Source organism: Struthio camelus, chromosome 2, assembly GCF_040807025.1.
Source record: "Struthio camelus isolate bStrCam1 chromosome 2, bStrCam1.hap1, whole genome shotgun sequence".
Taxonomy (NCBI): Eukaryota; Metazoa; Chordata; class Aves; order Struthioniformes; family Struthionidae; genus Struthio; species Struthio camelus.
The window spans coordinates 65,528,423-65,547,486 of NC_090943.1; the positions used below are offsets into that span (position 1 = coordinate 65,528,423).

Consider the following 19,064-nt stretch of genomic DNA (forward strand, 5'->3'; position numbering starts at 1 on the left):
AAAAACTTATTGTATCTAAATCAAAGTCAGTCATCTTCATCTTCCAAGAATATTTTGGTCCCTAAATGCCTTTCTCAGTACAAGTAAATACCAGGTTACAGTGGTTATCCAGTCATTTTGATACAGACCTTAAGTGCTGCAGACATAACAAACATCTTAAAACATATTATTTAAAAAAAAAAAAAAAAAGAAACAAATAGTTTTTTGTGGCATTTTAAAACCAAAAAAAGAGAAAATATTGTGAACAGGTAGTTGCATATCTCTTTGGTCTTCCCCAGAGAATCTTGCTAATCGCACAGTAAATATGGTAGTTTCTTATGCATATTCAGTGTCGGTTCTCTTTACAGGTCAGAATCTCATCACTGAAAATCTCAGTGACTTTGCAAGTAAAACCTGGCTAAGCAAAGGAAGCCCGAATAAAAGTATATAAACACCAGATAAATTCTCCTAAGCTTCCAGTGACTTAGCAGCTAAAGTGTCATTTTTATAGGGGATCAAAGCATCTGTATTGAGATTTATATAACCTCAGAAAGGAACTGAACCCTTGGGTCCCAAATCTGTCAATAAGGTTCAGCCATGCATCTGAACAGGCATACTCTAGCTGCTATTGTGCAGAGCAAACAGGAATGACAGGCCAGACGTCAGCAAATCTAAGCGTATGAGAACTACCTGGTGCACTAACCGAACGGTACATCCCAAACACATGCATCCCCTTCTCTGTGTCCCAGGCCAAGGAAAGTGTTTCCAAGCTTTGCTTTTCTGCCTGATTCTCTTCGCTTGACCTTTTCCCTTTGGCGACTGCTGACTAACACAGCAGAGAGAGCATTTCTTCCCCCTCCCCCCAACTCCAGCCACTCTCTTCTCCACTTAATGGCTGCAATACTCGCTTCTGTCATTTTTATCTACGTCTCTTCTCATTCTGTGTACGTGTATCCTATAACCTGCTGTAATAAAGGCAGCTTAAAAAATAATCCTGGCAGTTACAGGGATTGCAAGGCACAACTAAAGGCACAACTGAAAGTACAACACAAGACACACTACCAGCTATTCTTGTAAGGATTGCCTTTGCCAGCAATAGGAATATAAAGCTGTTATTTGCATGATGTTACGATGTGTTTCAAAAAAAGTAGCTTTTCCAAGCTGAGCACTGGGACGAGCAACGGGAAAGCAAAGTTAAATTCCAAATTACTTTTTGCTCGGAAGCTGCCTGTAGCTTTGAAAATATAAGCCTGTGTCAGGCTAGTGTACATATTTCATTACTACGCTGCCCAGTCATCACAATATATCTGGAATTCAGATTCCAGATAATTCCTGAGAAGGGAGGAAAATGGTAAGATGTGAAATATATTTTTAATTGCTATTTTGCAGGTCCTGATATAACCTGAACTTTAACCAACACGTCTGCAAAAAAATCACAAGAGTTATCTTAAATTCTGCTAGCGCAGGAAGCAAATGAAATGCAATTACTTCTTGAAACTTTAGCTCAATGGATTAAAAAAAATTATTTTTTTTTCTTCAGCGGTTAAGGTGCTTTGAAAGCCATTTTATTTAATCGGCACTCATCCATTCCATATGGGGGTGGAGAGGAGAGTTTATCTTAATGGTTCCAGTTTGACAGATGTATATAGTGGCCCAAATTCTGCACTTAATTACCCCTGTTGCCCTTTCAGAGTTGCGAACATGAGGTTATAACTTATTTTTCTCCATGTGCTAGGGAAGATTTTGGTGGTTAATGAAACGTTAAACATATACAGTCATCTCAACAAGCCCTTGGAAATCTGGCTTTCTAAATTACTTTTAAAAATAAAGGAACATATAGCCAATGCCTTTACAAAAAGATTAGTTTGCTTTGCCTTCCAGAATGGTGTTGTCAAAGAATATAAAAATTTGGTCTTCAATCATGAGTATGGGAAGGCAAGGACTTGCTGGCTGGACACTCAGGGAAATGTCTGGGAGACGGGAAAAGAGGGAATTGCAAAGTGATTTCTTGAACATAAATATTAGACTGTGGAAACTCTAGCCTGATAAAGGCCATGTAATTAATTTGAAGCTTCCAACTCTCAGTTGTCACAGTGAGAGATTTAGTCCCGCTTAAAAACTTGGCATCACATTCAAATAGCTGTAGTCTCCAAAACCTAACCTGACAGAGCAATCCACGAGAAACTCTAACGCTAGCCTGGTGGCTGTAAGGGTAGCTATAGGAAATCACGTAGCAATTTTTCATTGGAAGAGAGCATATCAGATTGCCCAGGGATGACTAAATGCCAGATTGCCACTGTTTCCAAAATTTGTTTCTCCAAGCCTCATTAAGAATCAAAATCTAATTTAGAAACCTGTAAAGCCAAATGAAAAAACATGGTGTGGTTAAAAAAAAAAAAAAAGAGTATCCCCCACCCCAAAACCTTTCAAAATAGAAAAAGATTTATTCATGCAGTGGTTTTCACAATAGTGGAAGCCTTCCTTAAGAATTAATCTGTTTCGTACCACAAGAGAAAGGAATGTGCGTCTGCACAGAGTTCGGTGTACTAGACTAGATTCTCAGCTAATGGATATTTTTGTAAATATTTGGAGTCAAGTCACAGATCTCCCTTCACTAGAAGTTTCCCTGAACTTCAGAAAGATGAAAGGAATGCTTAAAGTTAACTTTCCTGTTATAGAAGAATTACATATGTCATTCAGACTGGTGCCAGGTGTGTTTTTTCGTGTTTAAAAAAAAAAAAAAAGACAATCTTCTTTTCACAGCAATAAATTTAGTACATATTCATAGCAATGCTAACAAACTGTAAATTGAACACTTTTTTTTAAAGTCTATTTTAAACAGGAAAAAAGAAGCAACAGATATTATCACTGTAAGGATAGGTATAAATGCTCAGTATGTTATTGTATCATAAATACAGCCCAACAACCTTAATCATAATCTAAACATACTATCAATGAACAGCCATTAGTAAAATAAAGAGGTAATGAATGTTTCCATGTTTTCCCCAATAAAACCATTAATGGGCTTAGGCTTAATTTGAAAGGGAACTATGGTCCCACATTTCAGAAATTCCAAATTTCTAGATTTTTCTTTCCCAAAGATTAACACAAAATGGATGATCATCTGGATCCTGCCATGGCGTGAAACTGTAACACTATGTGAGGCAAACAAACAGTACTCCTATCGAACTGAGCCATCCAGAAGCCATTGTCTGTGCTTTCTGCTTCTGTGCACCGAAGTCATGGAACGTAGATAGGTATTAGCTCATTTTCCTTTCCATCCCACTGTAAATTACCCGAGAAGGCAAACTTGAGTCACCTTGCGGATGTGTTCCTGCAGTCCCGTCACCCCGTACATCCTCAGCACGAACCAGAGCTTCAGGGAGCGGAACCTCCTCCCCAGGGGGATTTGCCAGTGCTGCAAGCCAGGGAAAAGGGAGGGCACCCACATTAGAAGTCATTACTGCAGTGATATTCCAGAAATTGTACATTTGTACGATGGTACAAACATGGTATGTTTTGAAACATACCACGTTTGCAGATCCTACAGGCAGCTGCTAGAGGTGGATCAAACACCGACAGAAACATTTGTTTCTGGCCAATGCCCCAGCGTTACTGCTAATACTCAATGTTTTCAAATGAAAAGTGCAAAAGGAGGCTGGTGTCAGAATGGAAGGGTCACAAGGCAAAAATCAAATGTTCTTTGGGAACCCCACGTTCTCCTTGAAGACTTTAGAAAAAATGAGGTATCTTAGCAGTTCCTATACATTAATTTGTTCACAGCTTTGGTGTTAGTATTGTCATTGTAGAATGATGGGACCATTTTCCACCTGGAAACAAATACGTTTCTACCACCAAGCCTAAAATGCATATGCAGTTTTTTTAAATGTATTATTCACTGGGTTAAGGAAAAAAAAGAATCTTTAGGAAATCTCTTTCTACCACCTAAATCTTGAGCTCTCACCTATGCAAGGCAATTTTTGCCTTTAAACAAAATTTTTAAATAAGGAAAGTTTAGAGGGTTTGAAGTTTCAGCTTTTTCTGGCTTGAGGAATGCTAAGAATTTAACAAAGCTGAGCCTCCTCCCTGGAAAGAAAGCTAAGGATTTGAGGTTTATGAGAGTAATGAAAAACAAAGTGTAGCCTTGGAAATATCAGAGTATGCAAACAGTAATATTAATTGTTTCTTGGATGCTGTACTTACCCGGTAATCTGTTACAAGGCCTGAAAGTTAAAGAAAAGAAAGTTAAAGAAAAAATGTTCACATTTCTTCATCTTAACAGGCAGAATCTACAATAATTCAAACACCACTGAAAAGCTACCCCTAGCTATCCTGCATGTTTGCTGCAAACTTCAGCATCATCAGTATCCACAGGACCACTAAATATCTAGCAGGATATTTAGCAGCATACTAAACTTAGGTGTTAATGAGCTTCATTCCTCAGCTGGTGAGAATATAGCAATAACAAACTAAACAGTTTTCAGGAGAAAAGCCACAATTTTTACTCTCAGCTATATTTCAGACTAAATCTCGTGGTTACTTTCCCTCTTATAAGGAAAAGAAATAGTTGATGAAGTAGTTTTTATTAACTTAACTTGAAACAATTTGTTTTTCCCAGATTTGTTTTTCACTCATTCTCTGCTGTGAAATTGTCACCAACTGTACCCCGGTGAACTGGTAACATTTTTAAAAATAACGTACTTCTGACTACTTTATCTACTCACTCATAGATTTGCTGCTAACTTTTCAGTAAGTCCAGCAAGTGACTGAAGAATTTCACTGAAAACTGATCTCTTCTTGCATTTGGAGAATAGTATTCTGCATTTTTATGGCTTTTCATTTGATGCAAAGTACCTTACAAGCGCTGATTAACCAAGCCACAAAACAGTCCAGGGAGCAAACAGAAGGTGTTTTTTGTTGTTTTTTATAACAGTATGCAGGGTCAAAATGTGTCTACCTTCTCTTCAAATCAGAGAATTAAATTGATTTTATAGTAGAGGAAACTATAACATGATGCTGAATTACTTGCAGTAAGCTAGTGACAGAAATTAGAACAGACCTAAAAATCTAAAGCACTTACTTAGGAATCTGCTTAGCTTTATTATTCTGCTTTATTTTTCTGCAGTGGAGTACTAGCTTCATTGGAAAATATGTGCTTGAATTTCACAGGAAAGTGAAAGTGCTGTCTAGGCGCTCCTGGAATTAGCATCACAAGCTACTACATGGAACTACAGCTTATGAATCTGACCAGTCTACGTCATCTATATAATTCCCAGGCTTCATATTTTCCAGGGGAAAAATAACAATAGTATTCCCTGTGTTCCAGGTTCTTTTGCTAACACTCTCTCACATACACAGCGAAAACATCAGAAAACACATGATCCTTCCTCCCTGCAATATATACCCATTTGGTTCATTAAGCTGTTCCTTAAGTATTTTCTAAGGGAAAAAAGTCCCAAACAATCATTAACCTGTTCTTGGACTTCAGAAGATGACCACTGTTGTCTCAGCTGAGTATCAAGGTAATTTGATAACATTCATGTTCTTCTGCACTGTAGCAGCTTTTTTTTTTTTTTTTTTTTGATAGCTGCAAGACTGGTAGCAAAGAGTAAAGCAATTGGTAATAGACAAATAATCCTACGCTCCTGTAACGGACTACGTCTAATGATCCACAACAAAGCCTTTCACAAGCTGTGAAGCAGAATGCAATCAATGATTAGTCCTTGATTACAAGCCTTATTCTTACATCTGTATTTAACCAGGAGGAACGGAATTGTGGGAGCATATGTGACACTCACAATAGAGTATAAAGCTGCATTCTTCTAACAGTGCCATTAGGATTTGACCTATATCCAGGGTTGCCAGGCAGGCTAGTATAATCTTCCTGGTGTAATGATGCAAATCACATAAAATTATAATTAATGACAAAATAAAGACGTTCCCCTTGGGGGCACACATAATTGCCATATGGTTATTAAGAGCAATTGCTCACAGATAGATATATTTTTCCGCTCATTTAAATTCTCAAGTGAGCGATGAGTGAGTTCAAAAATGCCACTTCATTTGCCTTGTAAGCCATGGTGGGAATTCTCCGACCTGAGACATAGTCGGTTAAGAAACTAAGACCCTCCATCAGACAAGTCTGATTTCCAGGAGTGCTGACATCCCATAAATCACACTGAGATCAATAGAGACTGTAACAGCCTAGCACCTTTGCATATCTGGCCATTTTTATTGAAGGCGTAAGTGTGGATTGGATTTAGCAGTTCAACTAAAGGCATTTGCATCTGAAAAGCGTTGTCCGCTCTTTGGAAAATTGCTAGCAAATGGGAAGAGAGCATAGAAAAACTTAGCGTCTCTAGACTGCTAATAATCTGCTGACCTACGTGGAATCATTATGTCCAGATCACATAACATACTATCACAGCTCATGAAGGCAAGACAAAGACTGAATAACTCCTTATCTAACTGGGGAGGGAAAGCTCTCAGGTCAAGTAAGCGGCCTCACTCAAAGTAGCCAATTTTAAGGAAGGTTTTATATTCTTTGGGTGTTATTTAACCTGGGGAAGACCTAAGATTCTTGTAGGAGCACTCTCAATTGTCCTAAAAATATATTTTCACTTTAGTTAAAGTTGGATTTTTTCCCCTCGAGAGAAACGTTGTCTTTGTATGTTAAGTAAAAGTCAGCGATTTAAATGTAATTACTGTTGTTTGTACTTTTCATAAGAAAGGCAAACATCTTAACAATTCTAACCTTTGGATGGTGAACCTCAACTCCAGAGTTAGTGCATTTTCCTGTTTATTGCACTGTTCTGTATTTGCATTGCTTGGAAATGTAGGAAAGGAATAAAATATGAAGTTTCTGCCCATTCAGGATTAAGGCACAGGGATCCATTATGCCTAGCCCTTTTTACTGAATGGTGAAATTCTCTGGATGGTATTAGTTTAAACATTTATGAGTCAGTGACCATAACAGAAAGAACAGAAAAGTACTTAGGATATACTTTTGAACACAGATGACCAGCAATTCCAGGAAAAATAAGAGATACAGTAAATGACAAGAACATCCACCTGGAGGGGATGCAACCTTTGAGAGTGTTATTAAGGAACTTGTGCCACTGCATTGCTGTGACTTGCTTCACAATTAATCAGTTATCAACCAAATGTGTAAAAACAATCAGGCTTCAAAATGCCCCTCTGCAATTGCTAGGTATGTGAGAGGAGCAGCACTTGGACATGAAGAAACTTTGTGCAAGGCCTAAGATAGGCTCTAAGTTTTTTGTGAGCATTTTCTGAGGAACGCTTCTTCGTGTAAGACTGATAGCCTGCGCTTACCTCCATTGCTACAGTCCATACCGGAACGAGTGCCCCAGGATCATGTCTCAGAGAGCTGGCACTCAAAATAGAGCACAGTTCTTAATCACAGCTCACTCCTCCTTTACAGATTCCGGGAAAGCTCCTGACATGTGTAACTGAAAATCTGAATCAGAGCTCACATGCATAGCCTGGAAAAAGGGTCACAGGCTTTAGAATTGATAAAAATAGAACAGATCATGAAACCATTCTAGTGAAAGATATGCTGGGGAAAGTGGGGCTTGGGACTGATCCATAGCACTGGATAATACATCTGACATCCAAAAGACTTTCCAAAAGAATTTCCCCAACACTCATACAAAGAATCGGGGTAAATCTGGAGCTGGGGAAATCCCAGTACAAAAGTATTAATGCTTCATAAAATGGCTTTCCTTGAATTGCTTTTGATATCAAATAAAAACCTCAATAGACATGTGCGTACGCTTTAATAAGCTTAACTCTCTAAGGCACTTTGGAAATGGAAATAGGCTTCTAAACAACTTAGGTAGTTTTAAGCATTTTAGTTTGCATCTTTAATCATTTTTTCTTTAAATATCAGTGTGCAAATAAAATAATGATAATCTTATTTAACTATAAAATTACCAGACTCCTGATGGTGATGCTGCAGATAAAGAGGATCTAATTTAAAGGCGCCTGTTAAATCCGATCTTTTTTTCACCCTACATGAAAAAAAGAAATCGAATTGAGGAATTTAAGAATTACATATTTAAGGCATTAAATTTCAACAAAGAAGTGAAGGAAAATTAAACGTGTTTAAACAGAGAAATTCAAGGCCTCATCACTGGCACATTTCCTGGGCATAGCCTGTGCCATTTTCAGCGTGCTGCTTTTTCACAGCTGTACCAGTACTGTACTTACAAGTAGTAAGCTTAATGCTCAGCAGCAACGAGCAGCATGTGACTGCATATTTAAAAACAGACAAGAAGCAGAAGCAGACACAGGGGACCTTTCTGCAGTGACAGACACTCACACCAGAATGTGAGACAAGTTAAAGCAACACTAGTGTTTACAGTAAACAGAAGTTGCTTTGCAGTTACTGCAGTAGAAAGCGTGTGGGAAGAGCTATGGCTTCTTAGACACCATGTGTAGCTGTGGCGAGGCTTTATGGACGCTGGCCACGGTCTCTCCGTGCTGTGGGTGGTGGTAGCCACTGGTAGACACTAGCCATCCTGTCTGAAGGCAGGCTTCCCTCTTGTACCACCCTTACTACCAGCCTGGCTTGACTGCGTTGAAAGACGTACCATAGCACAATGTAAAACTCAGAAGCGCACCTTACAACTGCCAACTAATGTGTCCTTTGCAGATAGAAAAAGGTATCTTTTGCCAGGGAATAATAACAAGATTTTGATGGTATACTCTTCACACTGTGGGTAAGAGTGACTCACCTCTACAAATGATGGGTTTTATATATGCAGAACAAGAAGAAACTAGAAATCAAAAAGGTAAAGACCACTACATCATTATATTATGCCTATATCTCACAAAATAAGTAATAATTACGTCAATATGGGGACATCACTCTAAATGACCAAAGTCCAAACTTTCCATGATTTTCAGCACATGCTTTTTTCCAATGTTAATTATTGTAAATTTATAAATAAAAATCTAATTTCCAGTATTTTAGCCTGTATGTGTAAGTGCACAGACCAGTACATGATCCCACATTCCTTCACATCTAGACTATGCACATTAAACATGTCATTCAAGCAAACAAAAAGACCTCCTCCCACTTTAATGTTCAGGAAATTACCTATGTTCAGAAAGTACTTGCCGTCAAGTATGGAATGTACCTAACTGAAGATAAGCAAGTTTATGCATATGAAAAGTAGTAATAGGCATTCAGAATATTCACAATCAAAAAATTAATAACCTACTTTTATGTTGGAAGTGTCCTATTGATAGGAGGAAGAAACTATTATCCAACAACAGCTTTAAATAGGCTCAGTGTCATGAATAAACCTGAACTTGTTCCTTTTATCTATTGATCTGCTACTTTACTGGATATGTTTATTACTTTGATATAGTCAGGTTGTTTATAGGATGAGCTACTGAAACACAAGTTATAAGCAATATTATTAATTAGTTGTATTGTGAGTTTTATTCCTTCTCCTGTAATATGCTGTACTAAATAACAGAACAGATAGCTATTCTGCTGAGACATCAGTATGTTGTTGGCCATTTTTATAGAAGATATTAAAATGCTGTCATCCTGCACTTCTCATCAAGTATGAGTTGATGTATTGGTTCCTATTAAAATGACATTAGTAATCATTGCGATGTTACTGTTTTAAAAAAAAAAAAAAAAAGATTGCGTCTGTCCTATTTGGGGACTTCACAGGTTTTAATCTAGTAACCACGAATAACTATCTAAAAGGATTACTAAAATAAATCCAAGACCTGGACATAAATGTATATGAATCACTTGAGTTGCACATTTATACGCCAGTTACGCCAGGTCTAGATTTGATCCTTTGTATTTAAACTTCTTTGTAGTAAGCGCTAGCATGGTCCACAATGGACAGCAGAGGTGTTCTTAGCTTTCTTTGCAAATAGCAGGGGTTGAATAACTAGGATCTTCAATACATATTTCAAAAATGTCATTGATAAACTAGAATTTTTAAAAGACTTGATGCTATGCTAACGAACTCTGAAAGGAGAAACTTTTTGCTATTTTATACTAAGCCAGACAGCCAATTAAACAGCTTGGACAAAACAGACTTGTAGTTTCAAGGCAGAGTCTCTAAAGGACCCCAGCACTGCAATATGGAAAATATGCCTCTCTCAGAGTGGCTATATTAAACTCTTTTTTTTTTTTTTTTAAATAAAGTCATCTGATTACTCTTCTCTGTATATTAGGAAGTCTGAGACTATTTTACAAAAGGTTTAAAATGAAATTGCCTCCAAATCCCAAATGACATCAGTGCTAGATATCGTACTAAGTATTATACAATTACATTACAGATCTAATGGCTGGATTATCTTAATCAGTTTACAAGGGAAAGAAATGGGAGTGTTTAAACATTGGAAAAGCGCTGAGAAGCGTGGGAGATTTAGAAGCCTGTCCCTCATTGGAACTCCATGCAATCTCATTGTGCAACGGTACAAACTGTTTTTTGGAACACTTTCTTCTTAGTACAAAATTATGTTTGATACTTTACAGAGATTGTAAGGGGACTACATATCATTCCCATTCACTTTTTCCTCAATAGGCCCCCTTCATCCTTTATTTTTACATTTCTGCTAAATTTTTGCCTTTTCACTCAGTGATACACTGCATAAGAGGTATATTTTGGGCTTGGGCCTTGGGAGTAGTTGGACTTCTTTTGGCAACAGATTTAGTTTCAAGCCTAAGAGTTTAACTTTAAACGTATACTTAATTCCTTATTAGGTCAAAGAAACCTATATATAAATGCCTTGCTGAAATGAAGCCTTAATGGCTGTAGTTGTGACACTTTGGCTTTGAGAAGGAGATATTTTGCAAGATCTCTTGAGAGTCCTTGTAATGGACTCCTCATACTTATGAAAAAAATGCTCTTTTATGAGATGTTTTATCTAATGGAATCCAAAAATGTGTATTTTCTGCATTGAAAGTGAAACTTGAAGGGACTTGCACTAAAACATTAAGCTATCAGCCTGCAGTTGGTACACACTGGCAGATTAATTATGCTAATATAAAATGAAGGAATAGGGTGACTTGTCCAGGTGCATTCATATAAATGCACCTATCTTTGAAAAGCAAGAAACAAAATGGAAAAAAAAAACACTTAAGAAGCATCCTGTTCTACTTAGAAAGCAGCTACTGCAGCTGTTTTAGGGCTGAACTGTAAGATACCTGAATCACCACAATGGTCTTTCCAGCATTATTTGACTATTACATATTTTGTAAAGGTTAATTCTAAGGGTTCACCTTTGATTTCAGACGAGGAGAAAAAGGAGGTGACTGTCAGTCAGTTGAGAGCTCTGAGAGTTAAGCCACTTTATTCCTAAATTATGCCTAAATTATGACTTCCAGTGACTGACTTTATGCATCCCCCTTTTAAAATTTGAGCTCATTTTAAAGATTTTTTATTTTTTTCCAAGAAGATAGACTTCAGTATGAGGAAATCCCTACCTCAAAGAAACAGAAGTGGGCAAGAATCAAGGTCCTTGCTCTGTGGGACAAATGGAAACTTTAGGTGATGGAGGGAAATTTAAGGAGGAAAGATATGAGGGTTACAACCTCCATCCCCTATGAGCACCATGCTGTACAGATGAGAGTGGAAGCAGGGAAGAGTGAAGCACTACACTTCTATAAGTCCTGTAGCTGACATACTATGCACTTATCCAAGTTCCACTGCTCTGTTCTGTCTACAAAAATAATTTTAGATTGAAAAAAAAAAAAAAAAAAACCACTTCCATGACCAAAGTGATGTAGCCTGTTTACTTACAGATGACTACAGTTTTGGATTTTTTTTTTTTTTTTAATTTAGTCATCACCTTAGGCTGAAGCTTGCTTGTTCTTCCCTATCAGTAGACACCACTGAACAATGATAGGTGAGATTCTGGATAGCCTAGATGTGAGACAAGGTGATTGCCCCAGTGACTAAGAAACTACACATTTTGCAAGGGATGCAAGCTTGGGCCTTTCTCTTCTCTCTCCCGCCTATTTTCAAGAATCTTGTATCTTTGAAACCTCTACACCACAACCATAGAAATTAATAATCTAGGCTAAACTCTGCTAAGAGGAAGCTAAAATCTCCTGGGATAGAAACAAAACTAGACAGATAGTATGACTGTACATATCTTTTCTTCTGAGAAAGCCACACTAAAATACTTTTAACGTGGTTTCAGAAGGCTATGGGGGAAAGCAGGATTTATGAGAAGGACAAGACTCTGGCTCCTAATTGTCCTACAGATATTAAAAAGAATGACGGTGAATTTTCTCATTTCTGACAGTGGCTACTTTGATACTAATTTCTTTGAATGACTAAAAAAAGATGGGAGAAACTAGCAAAGGAGTGTCATCTTCTCCCTATTGCCATATACAGAGAGAGATGATGAGTCATGAGGTACTTATAAATTGGGGCCTTGAGTTAATCACTGCCACTCTGGATGAATCAGGATCAAAATGTATGCCATTTACTCTAATAAAAAGCAAACTCTCCAAGCCATAATGAACGTTTTAAGTACTTACATGGGGAAAAATTTGCATTCAGAAGTGTATTATCTGAATAATACACGCGTTTGTGTAAAGTCACCCTTGTTGACTATATTAAAAGAGACAAAGATGAAACAATGATCACTCCATTGCTTTAGGTTAAAGTTCACACTTTTTTTTTTTTTAATAAATAAGGTGAATCCTCTTGCTGGATGATGTTTAAGAGGTTTTTTTTGACTTTCAATTTTTCAACTTTTTTCACTTTTGCAGAAATTTTTTTCAAATGTAACTGAAATTGATGCTTTCATTATTTTGATAAATAGCCTGCATTTACTGATTAGCTATTTTGCTGATAAGTATCATTAACTGTGATACTGGTAATACACGAGGTTCTGGAAATTTCAGTTTGGGACACAATAAGATCATTGTTAATGCTGTTCTCCTTGTGATGATAATTTGCTTTGTTTCAAAGTATGTCTACTCATTTCTACTTTGGCATCTTTCTGTATCATAATGTAGTTTCTCCCATCTTCTAGTGGCACTGAAAATCAGTACAAAATTGCATAAATAGTCCTTTTTGAATTTAATTGTTTTTCATTGGCCAAATCCTAGATGTTTTTAGAAAGGCTTTTGAAAGGATCAAGATTCAAACTGAGAGAAATTTTATGAAAGAGAAGAAAAAGCTCTATTTAGTATGCCGTTCATTGCATTAACGCCTTTCAAGGGATTTCTTTTCTGTTTATTTTTTAAACAGTCCCAAAATGGAGCACATATGAATCTACGGATTTTTCAGGCTTTCTCCCTGAAAAAAAAGTGTGGCGCTAAGGTCTATTTCTAAATTTTTTTTTTTTTTAAATTTGGATTAAATGAAAGAGTGAACGTTGTACATAATTTACAAGAGTTAAAGCTATCCAGAACTCCTCATTTCATTAGAGCAATGAAAATACATGTCTACTGTCAGACAAGCAAACTATTTTACCATGAGATTTTTTTTCTCTCTTGTAATGTTCCCTTTTTCTGTAATACTTACCACATCGCAGAGCAGTCAAAATTCACTAGGAGCCATTTGTGAGGATTAAAGTTAAATGAATCTGCAAACTGAGAGAGGAAAAATAAAAAGAAAAAAAATTATGAAAGAGAAAAGAATCCATGTGCTTATGACATAACCTAGTCAAATTTTCTGAGTACACCTCAACTATGAATGAGTTTCTGTATTGTGGCTTTATAATGTTCATACCGATATAACCTTATTTAAAAACTATGTAGTTAAATCTTCATTTGATATTGGGGATGGAATTCAGGGTAGGTGTGCAGCTAAACTTCTGGTATTATCTAAATTTGAGCATTCATTAAGAATTACACTTTTACAAAATTTGTAAATAGAGACAAATTATACATTTAGTTCTGAATTTGTGCACCACATTCATCCATAACATTTCAACTGATCATTAAATTACTTTTTTTTTTTTTTTAAACTACCAAGGTATTTTCTTTTAGTGGAATAGTCATTTTTTCACTTAAGTCCAATGTATATTAATTTTCAGGCAAGTCCAGCACAGAAGAAGTGTTTACAATACATGGTTATATGCTAAATAATAACAGCTCAGCTTTACTTAACATGTATTTAGGCATGGCAGAGAAGGAAACCCACGTAGAGGAGAAGGACATTGCGTGGGAAAGGCTTCTTTTGCAGGCTGCGTGATAAGCAAGGCATTACAATACCTTACAATGACCATTAGCAATACAAGGGGACATGAGAGCCCCTGTGGTGCTTGGGAGCACCACTTAGCACTTTTCCTTTCACACTCATTTCTCATAACCTTCCCTATCTCTTGGAAAAAAAATTTACAACTGCTCACATGAAAGGAGATATCTTTCTATCTATCTATCTATCTATCTCCCTGTAATAGGTAAGGTAGGGAACCTACTCATGGTTTTTAAATATTGACTCAAATGACATATGCAAGCCCAGACAAGGGGTGCTGCTTCATTTCCTTCAGTAACCACTAATAGTAATTTAAAAAATATTCCCATACAGGAAATTACAGCAAGCTTCATTTGCTGATTACAGAAAAAAAAAAAAACAGACAGAAAGAAATGCTTTATTTGTTGGGGCAGGTGGGGGGGGAGTCCCTCATCTTCTTTATTAGTCTCTACCTATCAGTGATGTGTTTAAACTTCTGGCTTTACCAAACAGTAATATTTTCTCCATTGACGTGGAAGACAAGGACTTATCTGCCTGTCTGAGAGGAGCAGCAGGAAATTGAAATATTCTTATCTAAGGAACTGAATACCAAGTAGCTCAGGGAGGAGAAAAAAAAAGGAACATGAGTGCTGTTGGGGGAATATTTCCTTTAGCTCTCTCCGTCATTAAACCCTATCTGTCTGAAGCACAGCTACTGGCTTTATCCCATATGCCTTTCAGGATGTAAGGAAAAAAAATCAGGCATAATGAGCTCATTAATTTGTTGAACTTTGAGGGGGGTGTAATGTAGAATTAGGGCATTATAAATGTGCTTTTTGGACATTCAGGAAAAAGTTCCTGGTTTCTGGACTATTTTGCAAGATACTTTGTTCGTTCACTACTATCTGGGATTTTGAATGACAAATTCTTACATATTGTGATAACTTGCATACTGCCAGAATAAAGTGGTGACAATTAAATAATTATTGGTAATGTAATAGGATATATAGATGTAGAGAAGTGCAACACGCTCAGAGATTCTAGAAAAGCCATTCACGTTGTATGCATAAGAAACATTCTATGTCTAAAAAAAATTCTATGGAAGAGCAAGGTTTTCTCAGTTTGTTGGAGAAAAAAAATATTTCACTCACCTCCACTCCATTTAAAAGATGTCTGAACTCAGGGCAGATGAATGCACTCCCAGCATAGGCTGCATCAATATGCATCCAGACATTTTCCTTATTACCTTAAAAAGTAACAAGCAAATAAATTAAACAGCAGATTACAAATCCTTACTAATTTGCATTAAACCAAATGCCTTAGAGATTTTCTTTGATGCTACTATTTTCCCAAATTGAAATTAAATTAAGAGATGAAATATTTCTACCACTTGGGTTTCTGCTAATACATAAAGATGTGCGCATACATATTCTTCTTCCTTCTCAGTCCCTCTAATGGGACAGAGTCCTTAAATATTTAGATTTATCTTATTAACTAACATAAAATACTACATAATTTTAATTTAAGGACCTTTACAAAATATACTTTTAAAGATATATCTAGAGATGTAGTTATTAATTTCTGTTAATAAAACTTTAGCAGGAAGAACTAGTTTTAGCTGTGCTCCCCACTTCCACCTCACAAATCACACACAAATATTTCTAAAACAGGTTTCCATATCCATGTATATCTATATATGTACATGCATACACACGCATATATATATGCATATATATGCATGCTTTTGAACTAAATACAGCAAACTGTTTATTTTGAGGACTGAGATACTTATCCAAGAGCAAGCACTGAAAGGTTAGTTAGTTCTGATTACTCACCGAATGGTTTCTGCAAAAATATTGCAGAATATAGCATATCGGTCTCATGTATTTTCTGTAATTTACTATTCGCACTCTGCTATTGATCACATGCAATAATTCACACAGTAACAAATCTCATCTATGAGCTGATGACTGAAGCCCACATAACATCTTTACACAAGTCACCAAAAAAGGCTGATGCCTTTTTTTTTTTTTTTTACACACAGAGGGGCACATGCATTCAGATCTGTGACTGGGCACCATGTTCATGCCAGAATTTGCATTCTTGTGAACTAAATTTATTATTTGCATAAATGTCTGGAAAAAGTTAATGAAATACTATTCATAACTTCTATGTGAATTAGGTTTAGTTGAAGAGATGTTGACAGTTCATTTTACTTTTTTTTTTTTCCACTTGATTTGAGACATTGCCTTTACTTTACAGCACTTGAGCTCATGCTTTTTTAAGAAGAAAAATCACCTGTCTGCAGAAAAGCTATCATAATGCTTATGATTTAGGGAGTGAGCAATCCTTCTGCTAGTCTCCACTATAGAAGCAGAAAGTCAGGAGAGCAACTGATAAAACATACATGATCACTTGCTATACCTAAAAGTATTGTCGCTATTTTATTAGGTCAGGTCTGTAGGAATAATATGAACAGCAAAATCATTTCTAGCTGATAAGCAGAGTACTAGAAGCCATTTTAGAGAGGAGTATTAGGAGTCTCTGATGCTTGTGCTGAAGAGCAGAAAATCTAATGAAGCAAGCCACCACCGTGCAAACCCCAAGTTTTTTAGGCCTCACCAGAATGAATGAGTGAAACATCAAATCTTGCCATGTTTCTGTGATGCTGCTTCTGATTGCTTCTAGCTATAAAATACCTGTTCTAAATTCACAGTTTAATGTAACTGGTGCACTTTTGTCACACTTTCATCAGTCAGCAAGCGTCCTTTTGACCAAGCCTTTCCTTACCACAGTAGACCATAACACAGGAACAGTTACAAAGAGTCCATGATTCAGTCACTGTATTAAACACCCCTGCACTTGTCCTGCTTTCTTGCAAAAGGAAGAAAATAGGGGAGAGGAGAGAAAGAGTTAAGGAGAATATGTATGGTTTTTTGGTGTGTGTTTCCCTGCTTTTTATAGTCATTAGAACCAAAGAGAAACAAAACACTAGGTGCAGAGGAGAACTAGAGTTCAGCTTTTCCATCATCTTCTTCACTGCTCCAGATCCTCTTGGAAGTAGAAGAGCTTGTAACAGACTGAAGCAGTTACAGTTTTGTTTTTTCCCTATGAAAGTGTTCCAAAAAGCTCTCCAAAAACAAAACTTGGAACTATGATCTCTGTACTCCTTATCGGTCTAAGAATATAAGCCAGCTGCTTGACCTAATATTAGAAAGATAAATGAGACCTTCAGTTAAAATTTTAAGTAGCTTCATTGAACTTGGACACTGACACTGCACAATGCCCTGGAAATGACTCAGTATGGCTTAAACCGACATCTGCAATTTTAGAAAGTAGCAGCAGACAAAGACTTACAAATAGGACCCAGTTCTAACAGTCTGTCAAAGGAGCAGCAAGGTGTGGTTCCAAGTGTTGCACAAAACTGCAGAGCCAAAACACAAAGGCAAAAAAATTAACAAAACAAGTCTTACAGCAAAGAGAATTATCAAATGAACAAAACTGTCTGCAAAGGCAACAACGAAGAGAAAGTGTGCAGATGATACAGGAAAAAAATATATTGTTTTTAGCCGATACCTACCCCTTCAGTGGAATTCCGGAGAATCTAATTTTTTTCCCCAAAGTTCCCATAAGCTTACACTGAGACAAATGCATAAAATACAACGTTAATATAAAACTGATTGATAATTAGTCATATATATTAACGATGTTATATTTTTTTAGATTTTCTGTGTGCCTCACGCTTGTCCTGTAGCCCAATACTAACCTCACACGTGCAATTATCATTAGAATGATTTGCAGTTTATGTTGGTACAGGCAAACTCTGCACATGGGCACTGTAAAGACAGTGGGATTCCTGTTGACCATGAAATGTTACAGCTTGAGTTAAAGAGCCAAGGCTCTGTAACAGAGTTGTAACTGATTTATGCTGAGGGGATCTGCAGGCTGGAACCTGTTCACTAGTAGGATATGTTCCCTATTAGGTTTATGGGATATTTTCCAGATAAACATTTCTCTCCCAGCTTCATCCTAAAACACTGAAATCATGCTACCCTCCCTCTGTTCATTTCTTATCAGATGTATCCCGCTGTATGACTATAGCAGGCCAAAAGCAGACGCAACATAAAAGTTGAAGGAAGTATCACACTAGGAAGAGAACATAACTAGGTGAAAGTGAGCTGCGGAAATTTATTAGGAGTAAGCAGACAGAATTATAATCTAGAAAGCAACTACCAAGTGCATGTAAACTTATATTATTTTATATTTCATTGTAAGTCTTTATGTTTTAAACACCTAGTCTCATTTTTGTAAATAATAATAAAGACTGGGACAGGTTTGTGCCTTCTACTGAATTTACATGTAATAAAGGACAATTTACAGTTTAAATAGTGAAAGTATACTATTTTTTAGCTGGAACATTGAAGTACTAAGGCATTAGATCATTTATACAAGGTCGCACACAGCTCTGTACTACAGCCAGGAGTAAAACCGCAAATATTTTAAATGCAGAAACTTTTTTATTTTTGTACTTGCAGTTCCTTTTTCTGCAAGAACACTGTCAACCCACCACCTTTTGTTTCCGCTGTTTTTCCCTAGGCATCTACAACTGGTCACATTTCGGGGAGGTTGTTTCTGTTGGGGGCGGGTGCTTTACTGTGTGCATGTTACTAAGGCATGCTTATTCTCTGCAAATGTCCCTCAGTGAATTCATGACACCTCCTGTAAGAAAAGAAAGGAGCGCCGTGATGGTATCTGTCCATCCACTATACCTTCCAAGAAACAAACACACTGCCTTAGCAAAATATAGATACAATTATATGTTAAAACTCAGTGCAGCTTTTCTTTCTCAACTCCATTATGAGTATGTACACAGAGCCTTTGGGTTCAGTG

At 36.8% G+C, this 19,064-nt stretch overlaps 1 protein-coding gene across 6 annotated transcripts in view; it reads right to left on the minus strand.

Annotated features, from left to right (window-relative positions):
* DDC (dopa decarboxylase) overlaps nucleotides 1–19,064 on the minus strand; it is an 80,104-nt gene that overhangs the window by 12,973 nt on the left and 48,067 nt on the right. For all 6 annotated transcript variants that reach the window (XM_009681922.2, XM_009681921.2, XM_009681918.2 and 3 more), the window contains 6 exons: nucleotides 17,532–17,598; nucleotides 15,326–15,420; nucleotides 13,521–13,588; nucleotides 7,936–8,012; nucleotides 4,183–4,202; nucleotides 3,299–3,397 (listed from right to left, as the gene is read on the minus strand). In XM_009681922.2, coding sequence (XP_009680217.1) covers nucleotides 3,299–3,397; nucleotides 4,183–4,202; nucleotides 7,936–8,012; nucleotides 13,521–13,588; nucleotides 15,326–15,420; nucleotides 17,532–17,598 — 426 coding nt within the window. The remainder of the gene's footprint in view (nucleotides 1–3,298; nucleotides 3,398–4,182; nucleotides 4,203–7,935; nucleotides 8,013–13,520; nucleotides 13,589–15,325; nucleotides 15,421–17,531; nucleotides 17,599–19,064) is intronic.